General features: G+C 42.3%; 3 protein-coding genes across 3 annotated transcripts; 2 read left to right on the top strand and 1 right to left on the bottom strand.

The window, feature by feature from the left end:
• The first annotated feature begins 2,961 nt into the window (after positions 1-2,961).
• Positions 2,962-12,918, top strand: tbx19 (T-box transcription factor 19). Its single transcript, XM_032556300.1, has 8 exons — positions 2,962-3,326; positions 5,450-5,726; positions 8,065-8,199; positions 8,381-8,442; positions 8,797-8,855; positions 10,047-10,211; positions 11,870-12,032; positions 12,123-12,918. The coding sequence occupies exons 1-8, from the start codon at positions 3,064-3,066 to the stop codon at positions 12,286-12,288; spliced, it is 1,290 nt and encodes a 429-aa protein (XP_032412191.1). The 5' UTR covers positions 2,962-3,063; the 3' UTR covers positions 12,289-12,918.
• Positions 12,919-13,156: 238 nt separating this feature from the next.
• Positions 13,157-16,639, top strand: pcid2 (PCI domain containing 2). The gene is made up of 15 exons (XM_032556303.1): positions 13,157-13,245; positions 13,947-14,004; positions 14,079-14,168; positions 14,247-14,320; positions 14,578-14,643; positions 14,722-14,763; positions 14,827-14,881; positions 14,973-15,076; positions 15,163-15,238; positions 15,313-15,454; positions 15,514-15,614; positions 15,728-15,801; positions 15,877-16,002; positions 16,254-16,377; positions 16,456-16,639. Exons 2-15 carry the CDS (start codon positions 13,969-13,971, stop codon positions 16,543-16,545), a joined length of 1,200 nt encoding a protein of 399 aa, XP_032412194.1. The 5' UTR covers positions 13,157-13,245; positions 13,947-13,968; the 3' UTR covers positions 16,546-16,639.
• A 111-nt stretch (positions 16,640-16,750) lies between these two features.
• On the bottom strand, positions 16,751-19,762 carry prozb (protein Z, vitamin K-dependent plasma glycoprotein b). The gene is made up of 8 exons (XM_032556287.1): positions 19,446-19,762; positions 19,101-19,264; positions 19,003-19,027; positions 18,749-18,916; positions 18,546-18,677; positions 18,399-18,469; positions 18,176-18,314; positions 16,751-17,585 (listed from the first exon to the last, which is right to left on the bottom strand). Exons 1-8 carry the CDS (start codon positions 19,525-19,527, stop codon positions 16,858-16,860), a joined length of 1,509 nt encoding a protein of 502 aa, XP_032412178.1. The 5' UTR covers positions 19,528-19,762; the 3' UTR covers positions 16,751-16,857.
• Positions 19,763-19,912: the final 150 nt, after the last annotated feature.

Below are 19,912 nucleotides of genomic sequence, written 5' to 3'. Positions count from 1 at the left end.
TCTAAATAAAACATTTTTTCATAATAAAACGATTTATATGATGTGTTATAATTACTGCTGTTCTGGTTCTGGTTCTAGCGGGCGGTTCTGTTTGTATCTGGGCCGTTCAGGGCAGTGAGAGCTGAGCGGTGTGTGTGTGTGTGTGTGTGTGTTGAAGTGAGGCGGTGTGTGTTAGGTGGAGCGAGCAGACCCGTGTGCAGCCCGCTCCGGTCAGACCTTCATCATTACTTTGTTGTGTTCAACACTTTGGATCAGAACCTCTCAGGTCAGTTTCATCTGTTATTTCTATCTGTTCTAGTTCTAGGATGAAAATGTGTTTTTATTAAATTCATGGGGATAAATATGCAAATTAAAAAAGTTAAAAATAATTTTCTTTCTTAGTTTTACACATTTTGAATGTTTTTAAATTTAGTAAATTAATTAAAATGAGACAATTTAATTAATTTAATATCTTTACTGAAGGAAACATTAGATCCTTTTAAGCAAATAAAAACTGAAATTATCTCTTCACTCTGGAGTTCTTGCTGTAAATTTATATAAACTAAATATTTTAATGATGCGTTTGTCCCAGTTTTTCCTTTAAAATCAGATTTTTTTGTTTTCTTCATTTAGTTTAATAACGGTGCAGCTGCAGCGACGCGGCGCTGCCGTGAAAACACTCCACTTACACGCATTTAATGAGTTTCTGCTCGTTCATTAAACACACAGAATCTGCTTTATGAAGGAAAATATGATTTAAATGAATTAATGAGCTTTTTTCTCAGATGTTATTTAAATCCACAAAAATGAAGTAAAATCTGTAAATGTGTAGAATTCAATTTCAGTGTTTTGTATTTAATAATTTACATAATTTAATATGAATTCTGCATTAATGTTTTTATTGTTTAGACATTTCTAGATTATTTTGATCATTTTTGTAGCTTTTGTTTTATTTCATTCAGAAAATTAATCTCACACAGAACTGATAATAAAATTTATGTTGTGTCAAAATTACATTTCTGGGTTTTAATATTTGAAATAATTCAAATACATTTTAAAAAATGTCTAAATTAGAAGCTGTTTGCCAAATTTAAAAAACACAAATTAAATTATAAATATCAAAGTGTTTTATGAAACAATTTCATTTCATGTAATGTTTTTTAGTCATTATCTTAAACCATAATTTAATTATTTGATGAAACAGAAAAATAATTTTTTTTTATTCATAATAAAATGAATAGAGCAACAGATTTATTTTAATAAATGAAATGAGTTTAATTAAGATGAATGGAAATGTTTTTATCTTAGTATTTAGAAAAATCTGGGAAAAAATTTAAGATTCAAACAAAAAGTGAAAATAAATTAAAGTCAGAAATAAACCAGCTTCTGGTTTGTTCAGTTTCTATGACTGAAGCAGTAAATTTTAAAATCAGCCTTTAAATGTTTTTATTTGAGAATCTTTTTGGTTTCAGGTCAAAATTTATCATTTTCAAAAAAGCAATTTTTCATTAATTCAGTTAAATAAACTGAAACCTCTGAGCTGTTTAATTTTTATTCTCTGTGTTTCACCTTCAGCTCATTATTATTAATACTCAGATAAAAGGCAGAGTTTGGACCAGAACCGGACTGGATTTCTGCACCGATCCGGAACCGACAGGAATAACTTAACAGTTTTTACCTGAACTGATTTCCTGCAGTTTCACTTTTACATGTTTCATAAAACTGATGTTAAAATCAGAGAAAAATAACCAGTAAAAATATTTATTAGGAGAAAAAATCAGCCTGATGAAAGAGAATGTTCTGTGGACTGAAGAGACGAGTTCTGTTGGACTGAAGAGACGAGTTCTGTTGGACCTGCTGCAGAACCACATCATTTCATTAGATCATCAGACCTGCAGCAGGCATGGTGGTGGCAGTGTCATGCTGTGGGCCTGGACAACAACAAGGTCCAGGTCTGGGTTCTGCAGGAGAACGATGATCCAAAGCACAGAAGCAAAGCCACCTCTGCACTTTAAAGTGGCCTAGTCAAAGTCTGGTTTTAAAGTGGCACTATTATGTATTTACCAGATATTTCATAGCAAAATCAAGTAACTAAGTTACCTTTGATTGACATAAAAACGTTATATTTATTAAATATGACTGAAGAAATTTGACTTTGTAATTCTCACCTTGAAATTGGGCCTCTGTCTCTTTAAGAACTCCTGCTCTTCCTGAAGCTCCGCCTTCAGGAAGTCATCCCAAAATGGCTCTGTTAACGTTTTTACCAGCGTTGCTCTGAGAAGTAGCTGCTATAACTGTTAGCTGTTTGCTATTTGCTGCTGGCTAGTCTGAAGGAGCTGGGTGGGGGAGGAGCTGCGCCTCCAGGGGCGGGGCTAGGTCCACCCAGGTGTTTTGAACAGCTGAATGGTTGCCATGGAGATTAAAGGATTTCTCGATATAACATGCTGAGAAATAAAAAAGTAATATTTTATCTGACGCTGGCCCTTTAAGAGCCAGAATTCAACCGATTTAGTGAAGGGGGTCAAAGTTCCTCCACAGTGAGTTAGAGAGTCGTTACCAGGAATCATGAACACCTGATTGGGTTAACAACCTGTTATTAGGCAGAGGGGGCGATTACTTTTGCCTTTAACTCTGAAGACTTCCCCTTTAAGACTCTTCATTGGACGGTAAATGTTGCAGGTAGAACTGCTAATTGAGCTTTTAGTTTCTGCTTGGACCGTCATTAAGACATTAAGGCACAAATGGCTGTTTGAGTATCTCTCTCAAACCATTTTGTTTGGCTGCTGGACGTATGCAGACCTGCTGAGCAATTACAGCTGCTATTATCCTCCAGGGTGGACGGCTTCTGTGGCTTTTATTTTACTGGACGTCTCAGTAATTCCTGAATGTTAGGAGCTTCTATAACCTGCAGCCATCAGCCTGCTATTAGACATCAGTAGAAAAGTAATGACTGAAGTTTTCTGAGGTCATAATTAGAGCCACAGCAAATTAAAATGTGGAGAAGGTCTTCAGTACCAGAATATCTTTATTTTAAGACCTCTTTTATGAAATTATACTTTGGTAACTCAATGTTTGGGTCTGCAGATGAAGGTGGAGGGCTTACAGGAGGACGGAGAGTCCGGTTCGGTGTCTTCAGTAGGCCGTGGTTCTGGGGGGCCGACATGCGCCATCGTGTCCGCCGAGCGCTGCATGTCCCGGCTGCTGAGCGCCGTGGAGAGCGAGCTGCAAGCCGGCCGGGAGAAGGGCGACCCAACGGAGAGGGAGCTGAAGGTGACCCTGGAGGACGCCGAGCTGTGGAGGAAGTTCCAGCTCATCACCAACGAGATGATCGTCACCAAGAACGGACGGTAACTCTAGGACTCTGGTAGGAGGGTACCGCTTGTTGGGTAGAGGAGTCCTGACTTCCTGTGTTCAGCAGGTCAAAGGTCTTCAGCAAGAAGGCGACCATAAGATCTTACAGGATGTTGTTCAGTCATAATAAATGGGTCTGGAGTCTCACTGCTTCGGTGTTTGGAAGCCCTGATAGGAGTTCATTGGTAGAACAGCTGCAGGAGTGGAGAAACTTTCCCAAAGTTACCAAGAAGAAACAGGTTCTGTCTCTGTTGATCTCTTTTTCCTGAGAAACGCTGAGACAGTTTGGAAATGTCTGATGTCTAGAGGATCTTTCAGAAGACATTTCCTAGGCTGTAAAGGTATTCCAGAGTTTTTATTGTAATTATTTTCATGCTTTTGAGGTACAACATGCAGAATGTAAGTAGATATCTTTAAGTTATTGTTTCCTCTGACGCCTGTTGACCCTCCGGTTGACCTTTGAGACGTCTGCAGGTCAACCTTTCTCTGGTTCTGAACCAGTGTCCCAGTTATTATATTCAGACCAGTTTATTTGAGCTGGTTCTGTTTTAGAGCATATCAATTAGTTGACCTTTGACCTTAATCAGGTTGTTTGTACCTGAGGAACCTGACCAGATGAAAGAGCTTCTGTAATTTCTTCTAAAGATAAAAACCTTCTTGAACTTCAGAGTTGATGAAAACAAAGTAAAGACAGATTTGGCTGTTTCCTTTAAACATAATCTGGTCATAAATGTTTAATATTGTTGGATCATTTTGGGTTTTCTGGTGCTGAAGCCTCCAGTCTGTGCTGTTAACCGGGGTTATTCATTAGTCTCGATAGCAGCTGCCACCGTCACCTCAGTGCGATTTATTTAGTCTGTAGAGTTATTTATTTATTTAGTGCAGAGGCGTGCTGACCGGGCCGCCCTGCGGGGGGCAGCACTCCATTTACACCTGCAGGACGCCACTTCAGCCGCTCTCACTGCTGGAGAGCCGCGCTGATTTATTTTATCCTGATTGTTACTCAGCTGCAGCAGAGCAAAGTTTCTACATCTAGTCAGACGAAGAGCAGAAAGTTGATTTAGTTTATTTCTGGGTCTGTCATAAAAACAAATGATAAATTGGCCCAGAAGTTATTATGATAAACGATAATATTGTCGTTTTGAGATCATTTTCATGAAGAACTCATCCTTAAAGATCAATAATCTTTAAAATCTTTAAACTGAAGAACATTTTAAATATCCAAAATTAATCAACAAAACAACAAATAAACTAAATAATAATAAAAAAGGTATAAATATCAAAGTGAAGATTTTACCATCCAGTTAGTAGAATAAGAAATTATTGAGCTTGTTTTCATTTATTTATTGATTATTGTGACAGACCTATTTATTATTTATCCATAATCATCTGGTTCTGGTTCTGTTCTGATGCTGGAGAACATCTGGACTCTCCACATCTGGTTCTGGATTTTCATTATAGTTCAGTTTTAATCAGCTGTGAGATTTTGTTTTTCTAATTCAGTCACTTTTTATTATTTCTAGTTAAATATTGTTGGGTTTTTAATAGTTATAGTAGCAGCTTAAGTTTTTTCCTTCTCTGGTTCATTTCTGGGTGCAGAATACAAAACGGTCAAAGTATTTTTATTATATTTACATCAAATAAATAATCAACAGAAAATAACATTTTACATTACAGATCCTGTAATTTACCGACAATCCATGAAAAAAATCTATTTCACATTAATTCAAAAGGCTCATAAATAAAACATAAAACAACATTTTATCTATAATTTCAGAATGTTTTGGTTTTATAAACTAGGTATAGTTTTTCCCCATGATTATTGTTTTTATTTTTATTTCAGTTTATGAAAATGTTTCAGATTTTCTTATTTCTTTAGCTTTAGTTAGTTTTCATAACTCGGTCTAGTTCTGTTTTCCCTCCAGAACTTCATGGATCCGGTCTCTCCCAGTTCTGATCCCTGCTCGGTGCGTGTGTGTGTGTGTGTGTGTGTGCGTGTGTGTGGGTGGGTGTGTGTGTGTGTGTGTGTGTGGGTGTGTGTGGGGGGGTGGGTGTGTGTGTGTGTGTGTGTGTGTGTGGGTGTGTGTGTGTGTGTGTGTGTGTGTGTGTGTGTGTGCAGCCGGATGTTCCCGGTTCTGAAGGTCAGCGTGTCGGGTCTGGACCCCAGCTCCATGTACTCCTTCCTGCTGGACTTCGTTCCGGCCGACAGCTGCAGGTGGAAGTTCGTGAACGGGGAGTGGGTGGCGGCGGGCCGGGCCGAGAGCCGGGCCGAGGTCAGAGGTCAGGGCGGCATCTACATCCACCCGGACTCGCCCAACTTCGGGGCCCACTGGATGAAGGCACCGGTGACCTTCAACCGGGTCAAACTGACCAACAAGGTGAACGGAGCAGGACAGGTGAGCCGGTCCAGGTTTTACTCTCATCTGTTCTTTATGTTTATTTTTGTTCTTCATATATTTTCTTATTTGTTTTCTATTAATCCTTTAATAATTTTTATTTCCTGCCTTAATTTTGTCTTTAATCTGTTATTTTTAACTATTATTTATAGTTTTTTATTTTACTGTCTTGTTCTTTTATTTAATTGAATCACCAGATTATAGAAAAGATCTTCATGATTTTCATTTCTATTATATATTTATATTTTTTTGCTCATAACGTTTCCTGCTGCCTTTCTTGGTCGGGTCGTTGTTGTGAAAGAAATTTTAATGGGATTTTATCTGGTTAAAAAATGTTTTTAATATATTTATATTTTTCTTTCCTTCATGCTGTTTAATTTTTCATCAGTTCCTTGTATTTGTGTATTTATTATTTCAGTTTTTAATTATCTTTTTTAGCCATAATTTATCTCAGTCAAGTTTTATTTATTATTTTGGATCATAGCAGTACGTTAATTGATTTTTAATTTTATTTTTATTATTTATTTGCTGTATTGATTTTGTTTTATGTTATTTAACTCCGTTATTTTTCCTGAACTTGTTTCTGCTTTAGCTGCTGTTTTTGTTTCTCCGTCGCCGTTTCAGTGGATCTTCGTCGACTTTTCTTCCTCTCTGACTTCTTTCCTTCTCTCTCCTCTTCTTCTCCTCCTCTTTGTTCTTCACCTCCCTTCTTCTGTCCATTAGCTTCTCTCTGCTCTCGCTATATTATCCTGGAGTGGGCGAGAGACCACCGCCTCTAATGAGCCACTTCAGTCCCTCTCCTCTTTCACTTCACCTGTTCACCCCCTCGTAACCACGGGAACGGGATAAACAGCTCTTAATTGGCCGGCAGCAGTTTAATGCACTTCCTGTGGAGAGCTGTTGAGCGCTCGCCGCGGCCTCCACACACACACCGAGTCTCTGCAGGACAAAATTGGCAGTAATGTTGTTTATATTTACCCCATTATCCAGTCCAAACATGACACGCACACACCGGGCCGTAATGCAGCGCTGGAGCAGAGAGCTCGGCCATAATGAAATAATTGCTCAGCTTATTTGTACATTATGGTAATTATGTTTTTTACTGGGAAATTAATTTAGCCATCATGCTTCAGATGGACGAGGTAAACTATATTCAAACGGAGCCCACACACACTCAGCGCCGGGGTCACATCTGAAGCCAGCCTCTCAATCTGAATAGAAAACAGTTTGTTTTTGTGCGCTGGCCCGGACGACTCGGATTGGTTAATTGGGCCTCGTTAGTCAGGGGGGCGACGGGGAGTTGAATACGAGAGAAAACAGATGGATAAAAGAGAGCCGGGGCCAAAAGACAAAGATGGCTCCGGTCCACGAACTCTGCTGAACGCAGCCCGACTCTAAACTCCGGCTTCCTGCTTCTAATGGACCCACAAGTACAAAGTTCTGCCCGCCTGTCAGACGAGTTCAGGAACTTCTGTCATGTTGACAGAGAACAGACCATAATACTAACAACACAGACTGGCAGGAAATGGTTCCAGAACCGGTCCAAATGTGGATCTGTTGACCTTCCTGTGTAAAGTGGTACCGGTCAGGAGGTCTGCTGGATTTCTGGAGGTTCTACAGAGAGAACAACGCAGACCTTCAGTAGAGACTTCCTGTCTGGCAAACTTTTCATAAATGTGGTTGAGGAAACAGGAAGACACAACGTCTTTAGGTAAACAGCGAACATTTCCACCGGTTCTGTTCGGTCGCTTTGACCCAACTGCAGTTTGTTTTCATCAATTGTCCGATTCATTACTGGAGGTGTGAATTCAGACCGTGAACTCTGGTCCACCTACAGACCTTGGACCTGGTTCGGTTCCAATGCCCAGCGGACCAGAGACTGCTCCAAAATCAGGAAGTGAATTTCAGTGCAAGGCATTCTGGGTAAATACAAACAGAACAAATGCATTAGCTTAGCATGGTGTTTACCAAAGACAAAGCATAAATCCTCCAACCTCTAAAATCTGATGCCGCTCCAGTTTTGTTTAGATTTTGTAAAGAATAAAGTTGCTCTCAGTGTCTTCTTCAGATGTTTTTGTGTCGTTAACGTCAGTAGCTCTTGGTGCAGCGCCCCCACAGGTGAGGAGGGGAACAGGTTGCTCAAAGGGTTGGTTGGTTTGACTCGGTGCACCGTCAATGTGAAAACAAAAACTACAGACAGTCAGAGCAGCTTCCAGACCAGAGACCGGTTGGGTCCAAACCCTGCACCTTGTCAAGGTGCTGTGATGCCTCCAATGGCCACCAGAGGGCAGGGCGTCCACCAGGTGGCAGTCTTCAGGTGAACCTGTGTTTGTTCCAGATCGTGCTGAACTCCCTCCATAAGTACGAGCCGCAGCTGCACATCGTCTGTGTGGGCTCCCGCCACCGCCTGGTGTCCAACGTCTCCTTCAGGGAAACGCAGTTCATCGCCGTCACCGCCTACCAGAACGAGGAGGTACGGCGCCATGCTGGTCCTCACTGGTTCTGATCATTTCCACTGGTCCTCACTGGTTCTGATCATTTCCACTGGTCCTCACTGGTCCACTTACTTCTTTACTGTAGAAATAATCCCATTTCTGTTGGTTAAAGTGGTTTTTATTAAAGTAATGATGTGATTTCTGCCATCTTGTGCTCAGATCACGGCTCTGAAGATCAAATACAATCCGTTTGCTAAAGCTTTCCTGGACGCCAAGGAGAGGTGAGGAACGTCTTTCTGTTAACACGGCAGAGTTCTTCTATTTAACGAAATATTACAAAATGTTGCTCTTCACGTGAAATTACAAGGATCACAATCTGAAGTTTTTCTGTGAAGAGGTTCCAGAAATAGTTTTTTAAATTGGAATTAAAATTTTCTGAATGAATATATAAGAATAAAGAGAAGTTTGTCATTTCGGGGCCGTTGGGTCTGTAGTAAACGGCAGGCGGCTGCTAAACGGCTCAGTGTTTCTCACCTGGTTATCAGAGCCCAGGTGATTAGAGCCTCATCGTCATCTTCATCATCGCCACGGCGACAAGTGACACCGATAGCTGACGCCTGATTCGTCCTCCTCAGGAACCCAGCAGGACGGGTTCTCCAGGACGCTGCGGAGAGCCGGGTCGGGATCCAGCCCTGTGAGTCCTCATTGATTATTGATCAGAAATAAATCAATGAGATAATGATCAATACAACATGCGACTGAGGACAGAAACAAGTTCATTAGCTAAATAAGAACAATATCATCAATATAATGACATTAATATTATTTATTAGAGGACAGAAAATGATTAATAACTAATATTATTGATAATGGATTTAATTTTCATAATTATTTTAATTCCATGTGAAACCATCTGAACCAGTACTTTATGATTGTTGCTTCTATGTTGGGAAAAAATCTTAGAGCTATTATTAAAAGTAATAATTTCTGCTTCTGTTTTAATCAGTAAAATGTTTTCAAAATACATGAATATTAAAACGATCATAATAATATGTTACTTCTATTAAAAAAATCTCATAATGTATGTATTTCATGGAATTATAAAATATATATTGCATACTAAAATATACACTATATATATTACAATAATATTACTGTATATTATACTACATGCTAGTATAATAATAATAATAATAATAATAATAATAATAATAATAGAAGCTTTTTCTGTCATGTAAAATAATATAATACACTCTAATAAAATTTGTTTTTATGTAATTATAATATATATAAGTAAATTGTGAAATCATTTTAATAATAGTATATAACATAAATATTATATATTAAAACAATATTAGTCGTTATATGCAAAAATTGTTATATGATAATATAATGATAAAATAATAAAGGAATTTTGTCTAATTATATTATAAACATTGTTATAATGATATGTAACATATTTATATCACAAAATATTATATATTATGTGCTAATATTATTATAATAATATTAAAAGCTGTTTTTGTCATATAACATATAATATAATAATAATAATATAACAATGTAATATATATCTTATGTAATTATAGTGTATTATATACAACATATTATAATATATTCTAATAATGTTATTTTAATAATAATAATAAAATCTTTTTTAATGTTAGATATAATTTAATATTCTCAGAGCTGCTCTGTATTTCCATTTTTTCTACATAACTTGATTCTGCAGGTTATTAATATTTTACTTTATTGTTCATGTTTAGAGATTCTCCTTCTGAAAACTTGATGTTCATTCAGGTCGTTTCATTTGTTCTCCAGTCTTTACTGATTATCGATTATCTCCAGTTTGAACAGATTGATCAGTTTCTGATGTCGGTCTCAGGTTGGCCGCTGTGCTCAGCAGGAGGGGGCGGAGCCTTCCCCTACTCCAGCAGCCTGCCGCTGGCGTCCCATCATCACCATCACCATGGTTACAAACCCCCCGGTTACCCGGGGAGACACACACCTTACCCCGCAGCCTACCTGCCACACCGCCCACACTCCTCAGGTTACACCTACGGAAACATTTCATCCTTTATTTAATATTTTGTTTGATATTCAATTTTAGAAATATTTAAAAATCTTATTTTTCTCAACAACTATCAGTTAACTAAAAATGATGGATTTGTGGTAAAAGATTTACTTCATTTTACAGACTTTTTTGGTAAACATAATTTATCAAATTTGAAGTTATGTGTAGAGATGAAGAATGATTGAACCAGGATCAGTTTCTATGTGGAACCAGGATCAGTTTCTATATAGAACCAGGATCAGTTTCTATGTGGAACCAGGATCAGTTTCTATGTGGAACCAGGATCAGTTTCTATGTGGAACCAGGATCAGTTTCTACGTGGAACCAGGATCAGTTTCTATATAGAACCAAGATCAGTTTCTACGTGGAACCAGGATCAGTTTCTACGTGGAACCAGGATCAGTTTCTACGTGGAACCAGGATCAGTTTCTATGTAGAACCAGGATCAGTTTCTATATAGAACCAGGATCGGTTTCTATATAGAACCAGGATCAGTTTCTATATAGAACCAGGATCAGTTTCTATATAGAACCAGGATCGGTTTCTATGTAGAACCAGGATCAGTTTCTATATAGAACCAGGATCAGTTTCTATGTGGAACCAGGATCAGTTTCTATATAGAACCAGGATCAGTTTCTATATAGAACCAGGATCAGTTTCTATATAGAACCAGGATCAGTTTCTATGTAGAACCAGGATCAGTTTCTACGTGGAACCAGGATCAGTTTCTATGTAGAACCAGGATCAGTTTCTATATAGAACCAGGATCAGTTTCTACGTGGAACCAGGATCAGTTTCTACGTAGAACCAGGATCAGTTTCTATGTGGAACCAGGATCAGTTTCTATGTGGAACCAGGATCAGTTTCTATGTGGAACCAGGATCAGTTTCTATATAGAACCAGGATCAGTTTCTATATAGAACCAGGATCAGTTTCTATATAGAACCAGGATCAGTTTCTATGTAGAACCAGGATCAGTTTCTATGTGGAACCAGGATCAGTTTCTATGTGGAACCAGGATCAGTTTCTATATAGAACCAGGATCAGTTTCTATGTAGAACCAGGATCAGTTTCTATATAGAACCAGGATCAGTTTCTATGTAGAACCAGGATCAGTTTCTATATAGAACCAGGATCAGTTTCTATGTAGAACCAGGATCAGTTTCTATGTAGAACCAGGATCAGTTTCTATGTGGAACCAGGATCAGTTTCTATATAGAACCAGGATCAGTTTCTATATAGAACCAGGATCAGTTTCTATATAGAACCAGGATCAGTTACTGAGTGGAACCAGGATCAGTTTCTATATAGAACCAGGATCAGTTTCTATGTGGAACCAGGATCAGTTTCTATATAGAACCAGGATCAGTTTCTATATAGAACCAGGATCAGTTACTGAGTGGAACCAGGATCAGTTTCTATGTGGAACCAGGATCAGTTTCTATATAGAACCAGGATCAGTTTCTATATAGAACCAGGATCAGTTACTGAGTGGAACCAGGATCAGTTTCTATGTGGAACCAGGATCAGTTTCTATGTGGAACCAGGATCAGTTACTGAGTGGAACCAGGATCAGTTTCTATGTGGAACCAGGATCAGGATGTAAACATTTTTCCGTCTGCTGTGTTTCCCAGTGAACCTGATCTCTGAAGGCGTTCCGGTTCTCCATGAAGGTTGGAGCGCTGCTTCTCCTCGTCCCGCCTCATCTTCCTCCTCCTTCTCTCCCTCCTCCTCCTCACTGTCGATGACCAGCGGTGCTCCATCCTCACAGGCTCCTCCCCCTCCTCACAGCTCCAGGTGAGGCCCCGCCCACACCCTGATCTCTCATACCTGAGCTCAGGTGTAATGCAGGTGTGTGTGTGTGTGTGTGTGTGTGTGTATTTCCAGCCAGTATCCATGTCTGTGGACCGTCGGATGCTCTGAGATAAGCCCCTCCCACTCTCCATGTGCTACTCTCCATGGACCAATCAGCAGCGAGAACGTCATCCAGCCTGCTGTCCACGGTCGAGTGGGCGGAGCCGGATGGTCACCTGGCCCCGCCCACTCTTTCTGAGAAGGAAGCTAATCGGACAACTAATGGGAAACAATGATCCAGATGTTTTGGAGGAAATGATAAAGTCATGGTGACATTTTACCATTTTTAAAAATGAGCTTAATGTAATTATTGTGAGCTACGTTTCCAAGGCAACATCATTCCATAATAAATCATGTGAATCCAGCTAAATAAATAAACTGTATCGTTTACATTCTGTCAGAAATATAAGGTGTTTGTAGGGAACATAAAACCTGCTGTGCAACATCCAGATGAATATTATTCATGTAGGTCATTAATGCTATGTGATAAAAGTGACTCGTTATGATGACATGATTTAATTTGACCTTGTTTAATAAAATAAACAGTCCTGATGTTGAGTTTTAAGTATGAAGTGACCCTTTGGCGCCCCCTGGTGTTCCGATCGTTCTCGTCTTCTTTTATTCTGACGTTTCTGTGCGAAAAATATAAACTTTAAATGTATAAATTAATCTGCAAAAGAAAGAAAAGCTGTGATACGACTTTTTGTTCAGTTGATGAACAATTTGCTGGTGTTATTTTATTTTGTCTTCATGAATACGAAGAGAAAATAAGAGCGGTAATTGCTGCAGTTATGTTGTAAGATTTTCACTTAATAAAAATATACGCATCTGTAGTTTTTATTCTTTAATCTTGCAGTTTTTATATAATTTTTCAACTTTAAATTTAAATTTACTTTAAATAATAATGACTTAATAACTTAATAAAAGTTCAAATATAACTTTTATTTTATAGTTATTATAGTTTAAAGTTATTTTATTCACACATAAATAAAAGTAATTTATTTTAATTTTTGATAAAGATGGACAACGGAAGACTTTTATTTTGACAGTACTACTTCCGGAAACAGTGTTGTCCGTCATTAGAAACGGTCCGTGTTTCCGACTGAATGAACGGGAGTTTCATGGCTTGTTTTTCATCTTAAAGCTTCATTTAAAGGTCTGCAGTTTTTTTTATTTATTGTTTGGGTCGCAATGAGTGTTTAACTTCCACTTACAGTCCGGAACCAGCCGGTTTTAACCGGTTTATACGCTAAATGAGAGCATTATCACCAAACCTGGTTCACATTACTGAAGTTTTGGTTTTAGGGAACAGCGTAAAAGCTTCAACATATTTCTAATGACTGTTTTTATTAATATTAGACGTGGTTTTGGTTTCGGCTTTATTTTTTCTTGTTTTAAATGGAGTGTAAAAAAGAAAACAAGAAAAACATCGCTGCGTTAGCAATTTGCTAATTAGCTCGTTATAAATGACCGAATAAATAATGTGGTATTTTTTAGAGCTCGTGTGGGTTATATAATTAATAATATATTAGAAATGAGTCATATTTAGGGAGTTAATGGTATATTGAAATGGAACAAAAGCAAAAACACTGCAGCAAATGCACACAAGTTCAGCTGAGAAGCACGGTAGTGGTAGCATCATGCTGTAGGATGCTCTTCTTCCAGTTAGACCAGAGGTCTGCTTTGGCATACCTGACTCCAGTATTGGCTCTTTAGCATTCTGAATGCTATTGAGGCAGTTCAAACATTTAGTTTGTGTGTAGGACAAGAGATGCATCTGAAAGCTGCACTACAGACTGCGGCACAGTCAAAGTCCGCATTTAAAATCACCTAATCAGTGTTGCACGTGTTTTCCAGGTGGGAACAGCTCCTAATCAGCATGGCTCACATCACAATAAACCAGTACCTGCAGCAGGTAACCTCTGACCCTCAGCCTGGCCTCACCTGTCTTGTCTCCCTGGTCTTTAAATGAACTCTGTTCTCCTGCAGATCAACCAGGCCATCGAGAACCATGAGGGCTCCTTCTGTGCCGAGCTGCTCTCCTTCAAACACCCGCATGTAGCCAACCCCCGCCTGCAGGTAAGGCCCCGCCCACTCAGCCACAGAGTCAGGGTTGCTAGGAGACAGCCTCACCTGTGTGTGTGTGTGTGTGTACAGCTGGCCAGTCCGGAGGAGAAGTGCCAGCAGATTCTGGAGCCGCCGTACGATGAGATGGTGGCGGCTCATCTCAGGTGAGCCTTCCAGCTCGGTTATCGATTACTGATGCCTGGCGGTAAAAGTTTTATTTTATTGTTTTTTATCTTTTTTGAAAAACTGCACGAGTCCAAAAACATTGAAGTTGTAATTTAAAAAAAACATTCTGCTGTCTGAAAATCTGTTTTACAAAGTGTACAAGTATTTTTATTTATGTTGAACTTCTGTTGCAGAAAGTTGCTATGGCGATGACCTTCATCCCTAACTGTGAAGGTTTTCTACCTGTGTGTTCCAGGTGTACGTACGCCGTGGCCAATCACGACTTTGTGGAGGCGTACAAGTTCCAGACGCTCGTCGTTCAATATCCTTACTTTAGAGCTGATCTGTGTGTGTTTGGATGAATGATCATCAGCCGACTGTATGCCCCTTGACCCCTGACGTCCTTCCTGAGAGCCTTCCAGTCCCACAAGGAGGAGAACTGGTGAGTAACTGCTGTGAACACGCCGACCGTGAATGCAGCATCACTGATGTGTTTGTGTTTCAGGGCTCTGCCCGTCATGTCCGCCGTCACTCTGGACCTCCGGATATTCGCCAACAATGTGAGGCCCCTCCCCCACCTGCTGCTGAACTGTTTCCCAGTGTTCCCAGCTGACTGGGTCAATGGTTCTGCTGGTTTCTCTCTGTCTCCAGGCAGAGCAGCAGCTGCAGAAGAAGGGCAAAGGTCAACCGGGGGAGATGCTGGAGAAGGCGGCAGAGCAGCTGATGAGCTGCTTCAGAGTCTGTGCCAGCGACAAGTCAGTCCCACTCCGTTCGGACCCGCTCTGTGGTTCTGGTTCTGCCAGACGGCCGTGTTCACGTGTTCTGTTCTGACCCGCCACAGCCGAGCCGGCATCGATGACTCCAAGAAGTGGGGGATGATGTTCCTGAGCAACCAGCTCTTCAAGATCTACTTCAAGGTGTTGAGCTGGGTCAGAACCGGGGGGTTTGGGTCAGAACCGGTCAGGCTAACGTCTGATTGGTTCTCCTGCAGATCAACAAGCTCCACCTGTGCAAACCTCTGATCCGAGCCATCGACAGCTCCAACCTGAAGAACGAGTACAGCCCGGCCCAGAAGGTCACCTACAAATACTACGTGGGCCGCAAGGCCATGTTCGACAGTGACTTTAAGACGGGTAAGTCTGGGCGGGTTCTGGAGGTTCTGCAGGAGAATCGCTGACCTGTTTGTGTCCAGCTGAGGAGCTGCTGTCGTTCGCCTTCGACCGCTGCCACCGCTCCAGCCAGAAGAACAAGAGGATGATCCTCATCTACCTGCTGCCGGTCAAGATGCTGCTGGTCAGGAGCTCCACTGGATCATCCCGGATCGGAACCGGCACAGGACCGGTTCTGATCCACTATGAGTCCAATGACCCGGAGCTAACCCGGTTGTGGTTCTGGTTGTGTTTCAGGGCCACATGCCGACTCACCAGCTGCTCAGGAAGTACGACCTCATTCAGTTCGCTGACGTCACCAAGGCTGTCAGGTAAGCAGGGAGGCGGGGCAACCGCAGCAGGAAGTGATGTCACTCAGAGTCACGTGACCTCGGTGTGTTTCCCAGTGAGGGGAACCTGCTGCTGCTGAACGAGGCGCTGTCCAAACACGAGACCTTCTTCATCCGCTGCGGGATCTTCCTCATCCTGGAGAAACTCAAGATCATCACCTACAGGAACCTCTTCAAGAAAGTGTGAGTCTGACGCAACAGCAACATGTTGACCAACAAACTACGGCAACCAGGTTGACATGTAAACAACCACCATGTCTCCAGACCCCCGTCTGTCCCAGATCTCAGCCTGAGTGGTGAGGTCTTCTCTGTCCTTCCAGCTTGTGGTTCTGGTTTGCAGCTCCTGGGTTTCTGGGTCTGACATGTAGAAAGGCGTCCTGGTTTCAGTGGATCATGTTTGTGACCCTGATGGATCTGTTCGTGTTTGGTTGCAGGTATCTGCTGCTGAAGACCCACCAGCTGCCCCTGGACGCCTTCCTGGTGGCCCTGCGGATGATGCAGGTGGAGGACGTGGACATCGACGAGGTGCAGTGCCTCCTGGCCAACCTCATCTACATGGTGAGGCGCTCAGACATGGAGCCACACCTGAGTCCAGGTGACACTCAGACGTCTGACTCTGGTTCTGTCTCCTTTCAGGGTCACATCAAGGGTTACATCTCCCATCAGCACCAGAAGCTCGTGGTCAGTAAACAGAATCCCTTCCCTCCCCTGTCTTCTGTTTCCTAGACTACATTACCCACAATCCCTCTGAGGAGACTCTGATCTTTTATACGTTTCTTTGTGTAAAAAGCTTGTTGAATAAAACTCTTTTTGGTTTCTAGACGTTACTGGCATTTCTGGATTATTTTATCGTGATGTTTTCTTAAGAAATGACAACAAACCAACTTTTAAAAGCATTTATTTATCATCCAGTATAATTTATGCAGTTCTGTGTTAAATCAGACTCGACAAATTTCCAATATTAATGAGGTCATTTTCATCTAAACCGCTGAAGCGTCCAATAATTTAACGTCGAAGTGAATCGGAACCGGTGAGTGCTCAGCGGACCTCCGGGTACTCGCTGACCTGCGGGGTCATGTGATCCTCCGCCTGCAGCTTCGGCCGGATCCAGTTCAGGTAGCGGGACACCTTGGTGAACACCTGACCGCGGCAGTCTGCGGTCGGAGACATCAGCAGCCCCGTCAGGAAGGCTGTTCCTTTCTCCACCGTGACGACCGCCGACCCCGGCAGCAGACCGCCGCAGCGCAGCCCGCTGCCACATGGTGGCGACGCGTGGTGTTGCACCTTTAAGCTACGTTTGGAGTTTTCTGCTTTGCTTGACGACCTGGTGGGAAGATCTTCAGTTTGAGTCCGGTTCCGGTCCAAAGCTGATGCTTTCTGAGTCACATTTAGCTTTTCTGGAGGTCTGGTTTTGGGACGTGCCGATGGTCCGGTTCTCCTCGGCCCGCCTTGGTTCCTCCTCCTCATGCAGAACATTTTGTTGCTCAGCGACTGCGAGACGTTCAGCTCTCCTCGACATTCGTCCAGCGTCATGTAGACCAGCTCCTGGTTCTGGCCACGCCCCCTCCTGTCGGCCAATCCCGTCCTCCCAGAATGCATCAGGATGTTTTCACTGAAGTCCTTGGTGGGCAGGCAGAGGTGGGAGAGTGTGGGGCCAAAGGTCATGGGCGTGGCCAGCTCCAGCAGGGCGAGGTCAAAGTCGTGGCAATCTGAACGGAAACGTTCGTGGAGGAAGAGCGCTTGGACCTGGAAGACCTTCCCGTTACCTAGGAGACGAAACGCCAGAGGTAGAGTCATCTTTAATCTCTGTTTCAGTTTAACGTGAATAATCTGAGTTTAACAGAACCGTCTCTAACAAACACAACGCAGCGATGCGTTTGAATCCTTTATCCACTTGTTAAAACGTTACTTTGTTGACCCAAGTTCCTGAAACGTTTTGTGTTCTTCCAGACTTTCCCCATGCACCGGTGGGAACGAAACAGAACCAACAGTCAACTCCAAGTGAGAGAAACAGGAGAAGGACAGCAGCCATCGTCATAAGGAGCAGCAGCTCTCGGTGTATTCATGGATTTGAAGCAAACATTTATAAAAGGTAAGAAGATTAGCATTCATATTCTTCACAAGTAAGAAAGATTAGTAAGGTGCATTATGGAGAAGGAACGCCTGTAATCACTAGGAAACATTGGGGAAATTCTGCACTTCAGGGGGTCAGTTTGTTGATTTTGTCATCAGATTTGATCTCTTAGGAAAATCTTTCTTATTCCACCTCTTCTATTATTTTTGTTGCCATAGTTTAAAGAATGTTTGAATAAAACTGGGTGAAGTTTCCAGACTGGAGCAATCGAGGTTCTAGTACCTGTGACGATGGAAAAGTGTGAGGGTCGGAGGTCGTCTGCTGAGTTGAGGAAGAGGCAGCGAGCGGCGGTCAGGATGGACCGCCGTCCGAGCACGACTCCGCCACACAGCTCCACCCGGCTGCTGTTGATCAGGGACACCTGCAAACACGAATCAAGCCCACCAGCAGCCGTGTTTACTACTGGATGAATCTGGGCTTTACGGATTGGCTGAGAGCTCGTTACCTGCCAGGGGCAGTTTCCATGGCGACAGATTGAAGTGTTGGTGTCATGGACTCTCCCACAGGGAAACTGGACTGTGGACACAGAGACACGGTTATTCCCCCAGTCTGAACTGGTTTGGTAAGCGATGCCTTGCTGGAGGGTTTTCACCTTCAGGCTGGCAGCTCCTCATGTCGCTCTGTAGTTCGAATCCCGACATGCATGAGCATTTGTAGGAGTGGAAGTCCGCCGTGCACAGCTGGTGGCATGCATTGGAGCCTTGGGTCGGACACTCTGCTATCGCTAAGAGAGACGCTGTTGGATGAAACGGTTTGAAAACCACCGACGCCCTCCAGCTGTGGCTGCGGCCTTACCTGGAGCTTTGTACTGAGGCTTCAGCAGCTCCTGCCCTGCAACTTCAACTGGACCCAGTTCACAGATGTGTCCATAGTTGGGGGGGCTGCAGGCGCAGAAGAACCCCCCCACCTTATCCGTGCAGTTCCCCCCATTGAGGCAAGGGTTGGGAAGACACTGGTTTCCATCTCGGAGCGCCGAAACAAACTCAGAACTTTAGAAACTGGAGGTCCAAGAAGAAGTTCGATGAATGTTGTCCTGGATCAGAACTCACCATAGTAGATGGTCCAGAAGGATTTCTGTAGACGAACAAAGATCGGTTAGAATCAAAGGTCCAACGTCTCTGACTCGGCTTTCCTTCCTTTTACCCACCGTGCGCTCATCATCTTCAAACACTTCCCGCGCCTCCTCGTAGTTACACAGCTCCTCGTAGCACTCCCTCTCCAGGTTCCCCTGCAGGATCTCCTCCAGGAGGAACTGGTTGGCCCGTTTGGATCGCAGGAACACGGCGTGCGTCCCAGGAGCCACACGAAACCCTGGAAAAAATGGGAAACCCCAACTAACGCAGCAGTCAACCGGTCCTGATAGCATTAGGTTAAAAATGTGAACTAAAGCAAAATAAATAACGATCATTTTAAATAATTTTAGGTAATTACAATCAATTTGAACAACTGCCCCTCGTAAAACCCCAGAGTTTAAATTGATCCATTTTCTTACTGTCACCTTGACTGAACACCTGAAGGAAACATCCCAGAAGGCAGACGGCGAGGAGAGACGCAGACATGATGTGGAGCGCCATTACACTGACAGCACTGCTCACACACAACAAACACACACATGCGTCCACAGCTCAGCTGGACTCAACAGCTGGACGATCCACGCTAACGCAACGATTCTCCCTTTCTTTCATATTCCAGCTAAACGGGGTGGAAAACCTCTGGAAATCATCTCTGTCGTGTTCCAGTAAAGAGTTCAGTGGGACAGGAACAGTTTTCAGGAATGGTTCTGTTCCGCCGCTGGACTCTGTTCCCCTAAATCACACAAAGAGCCTGCGGACAGAGCTGCTTGTTTATTTCAGGCAAACATCCCAGAAATCAATCATTTAATATCATCCAGAGACGCCAGTGTCAGAAACTGTTGACAGATAGAAAACCACATACTCCACATTAAACTTGGACAAAAAA

The sequence above is a fragment of the Xiphophorus hellerii genome, chromosome 24, assembly GCF_003331165.1.
Source record: "Xiphophorus hellerii strain 12219 chromosome 24, Xiphophorus_hellerii-4.1, whole genome shotgun sequence".
Lineage (NCBI taxonomy): Eukaryota > Metazoa > Chordata > Actinopteri > Cyprinodontiformes > Poeciliidae > Xiphophorus > Xiphophorus hellerii.
Note: the sequence above shows the minus strand (reverse complement) of the source record. Positions and strands in the feature narration are given on the sequence as shown.

Excerpts from the sequence above, each read along its gene's own strand:
- tbx19 (XM_032556300.1), top strand. The coding sequence starts at position 3,064 with ATGAAGGTGGAGGGCTTACAGGAGGACGGAGAGTCCGGTTCGGTGTCT. Across the intron at positions 3,327-5,449 it reads ATCGTCACCAAGAACGGACG|CCGGATGTTCCCGGTTCTGA; the intron begins GTAACTCTAGGA and ends GTGTGTGTGCAG. Across the intron at positions 5,727-8,064 it reads AGGTGAACGGAGCAGGACAG|ATCGTGCTGAACTCCCTCCA; the intron begins GTGAGCCGGTCC and ends TGTTTGTTCCAG.
- prozb (XM_032556287.1), bottom strand. The coding sequence starts at position 19,527 with ATGGCGCTCCACATCATGTCTGCGTCTCTCCTCGCCGTCTGCCTTCTG. Across the intron at positions 19,028-19,100 it reads TTGAAGATGATGAGCGCACG|AAATCCTTCTGGACCATCTA; the intron begins GTGGGTAAAAGG and ends GTTCGTCTACAG. Across the intron at positions 17,586-18,175 it reads ACACTTTTCCATCGTCACAG|GTAACGGGAAGGTCTTCCAG; the intron begins GTACTAGAACCT and ends TTCGTCTCCTAG.
- pcid2 (XM_032556303.1), top strand. The coding sequence starts at position 13,969 with ATGGCTCACATCACAATAAACCAGTACCTGCAGCAG. Across the intron at positions 14,321-14,577 it reads ATGGTGGCGGCTCATCTCAG|GTGTACGTACGCCGTGGCCA; the intron begins GTGAGCCTTCCA and ends TGTGTGTTCCAG. Across the intron at positions 15,077-15,162 it reads AGAGTCTGTGCCAGCGACAA|CCGAGCCGGCATCGATGACT; the intron begins GTCAGTCCCACT and ends GACCCGCCACAG.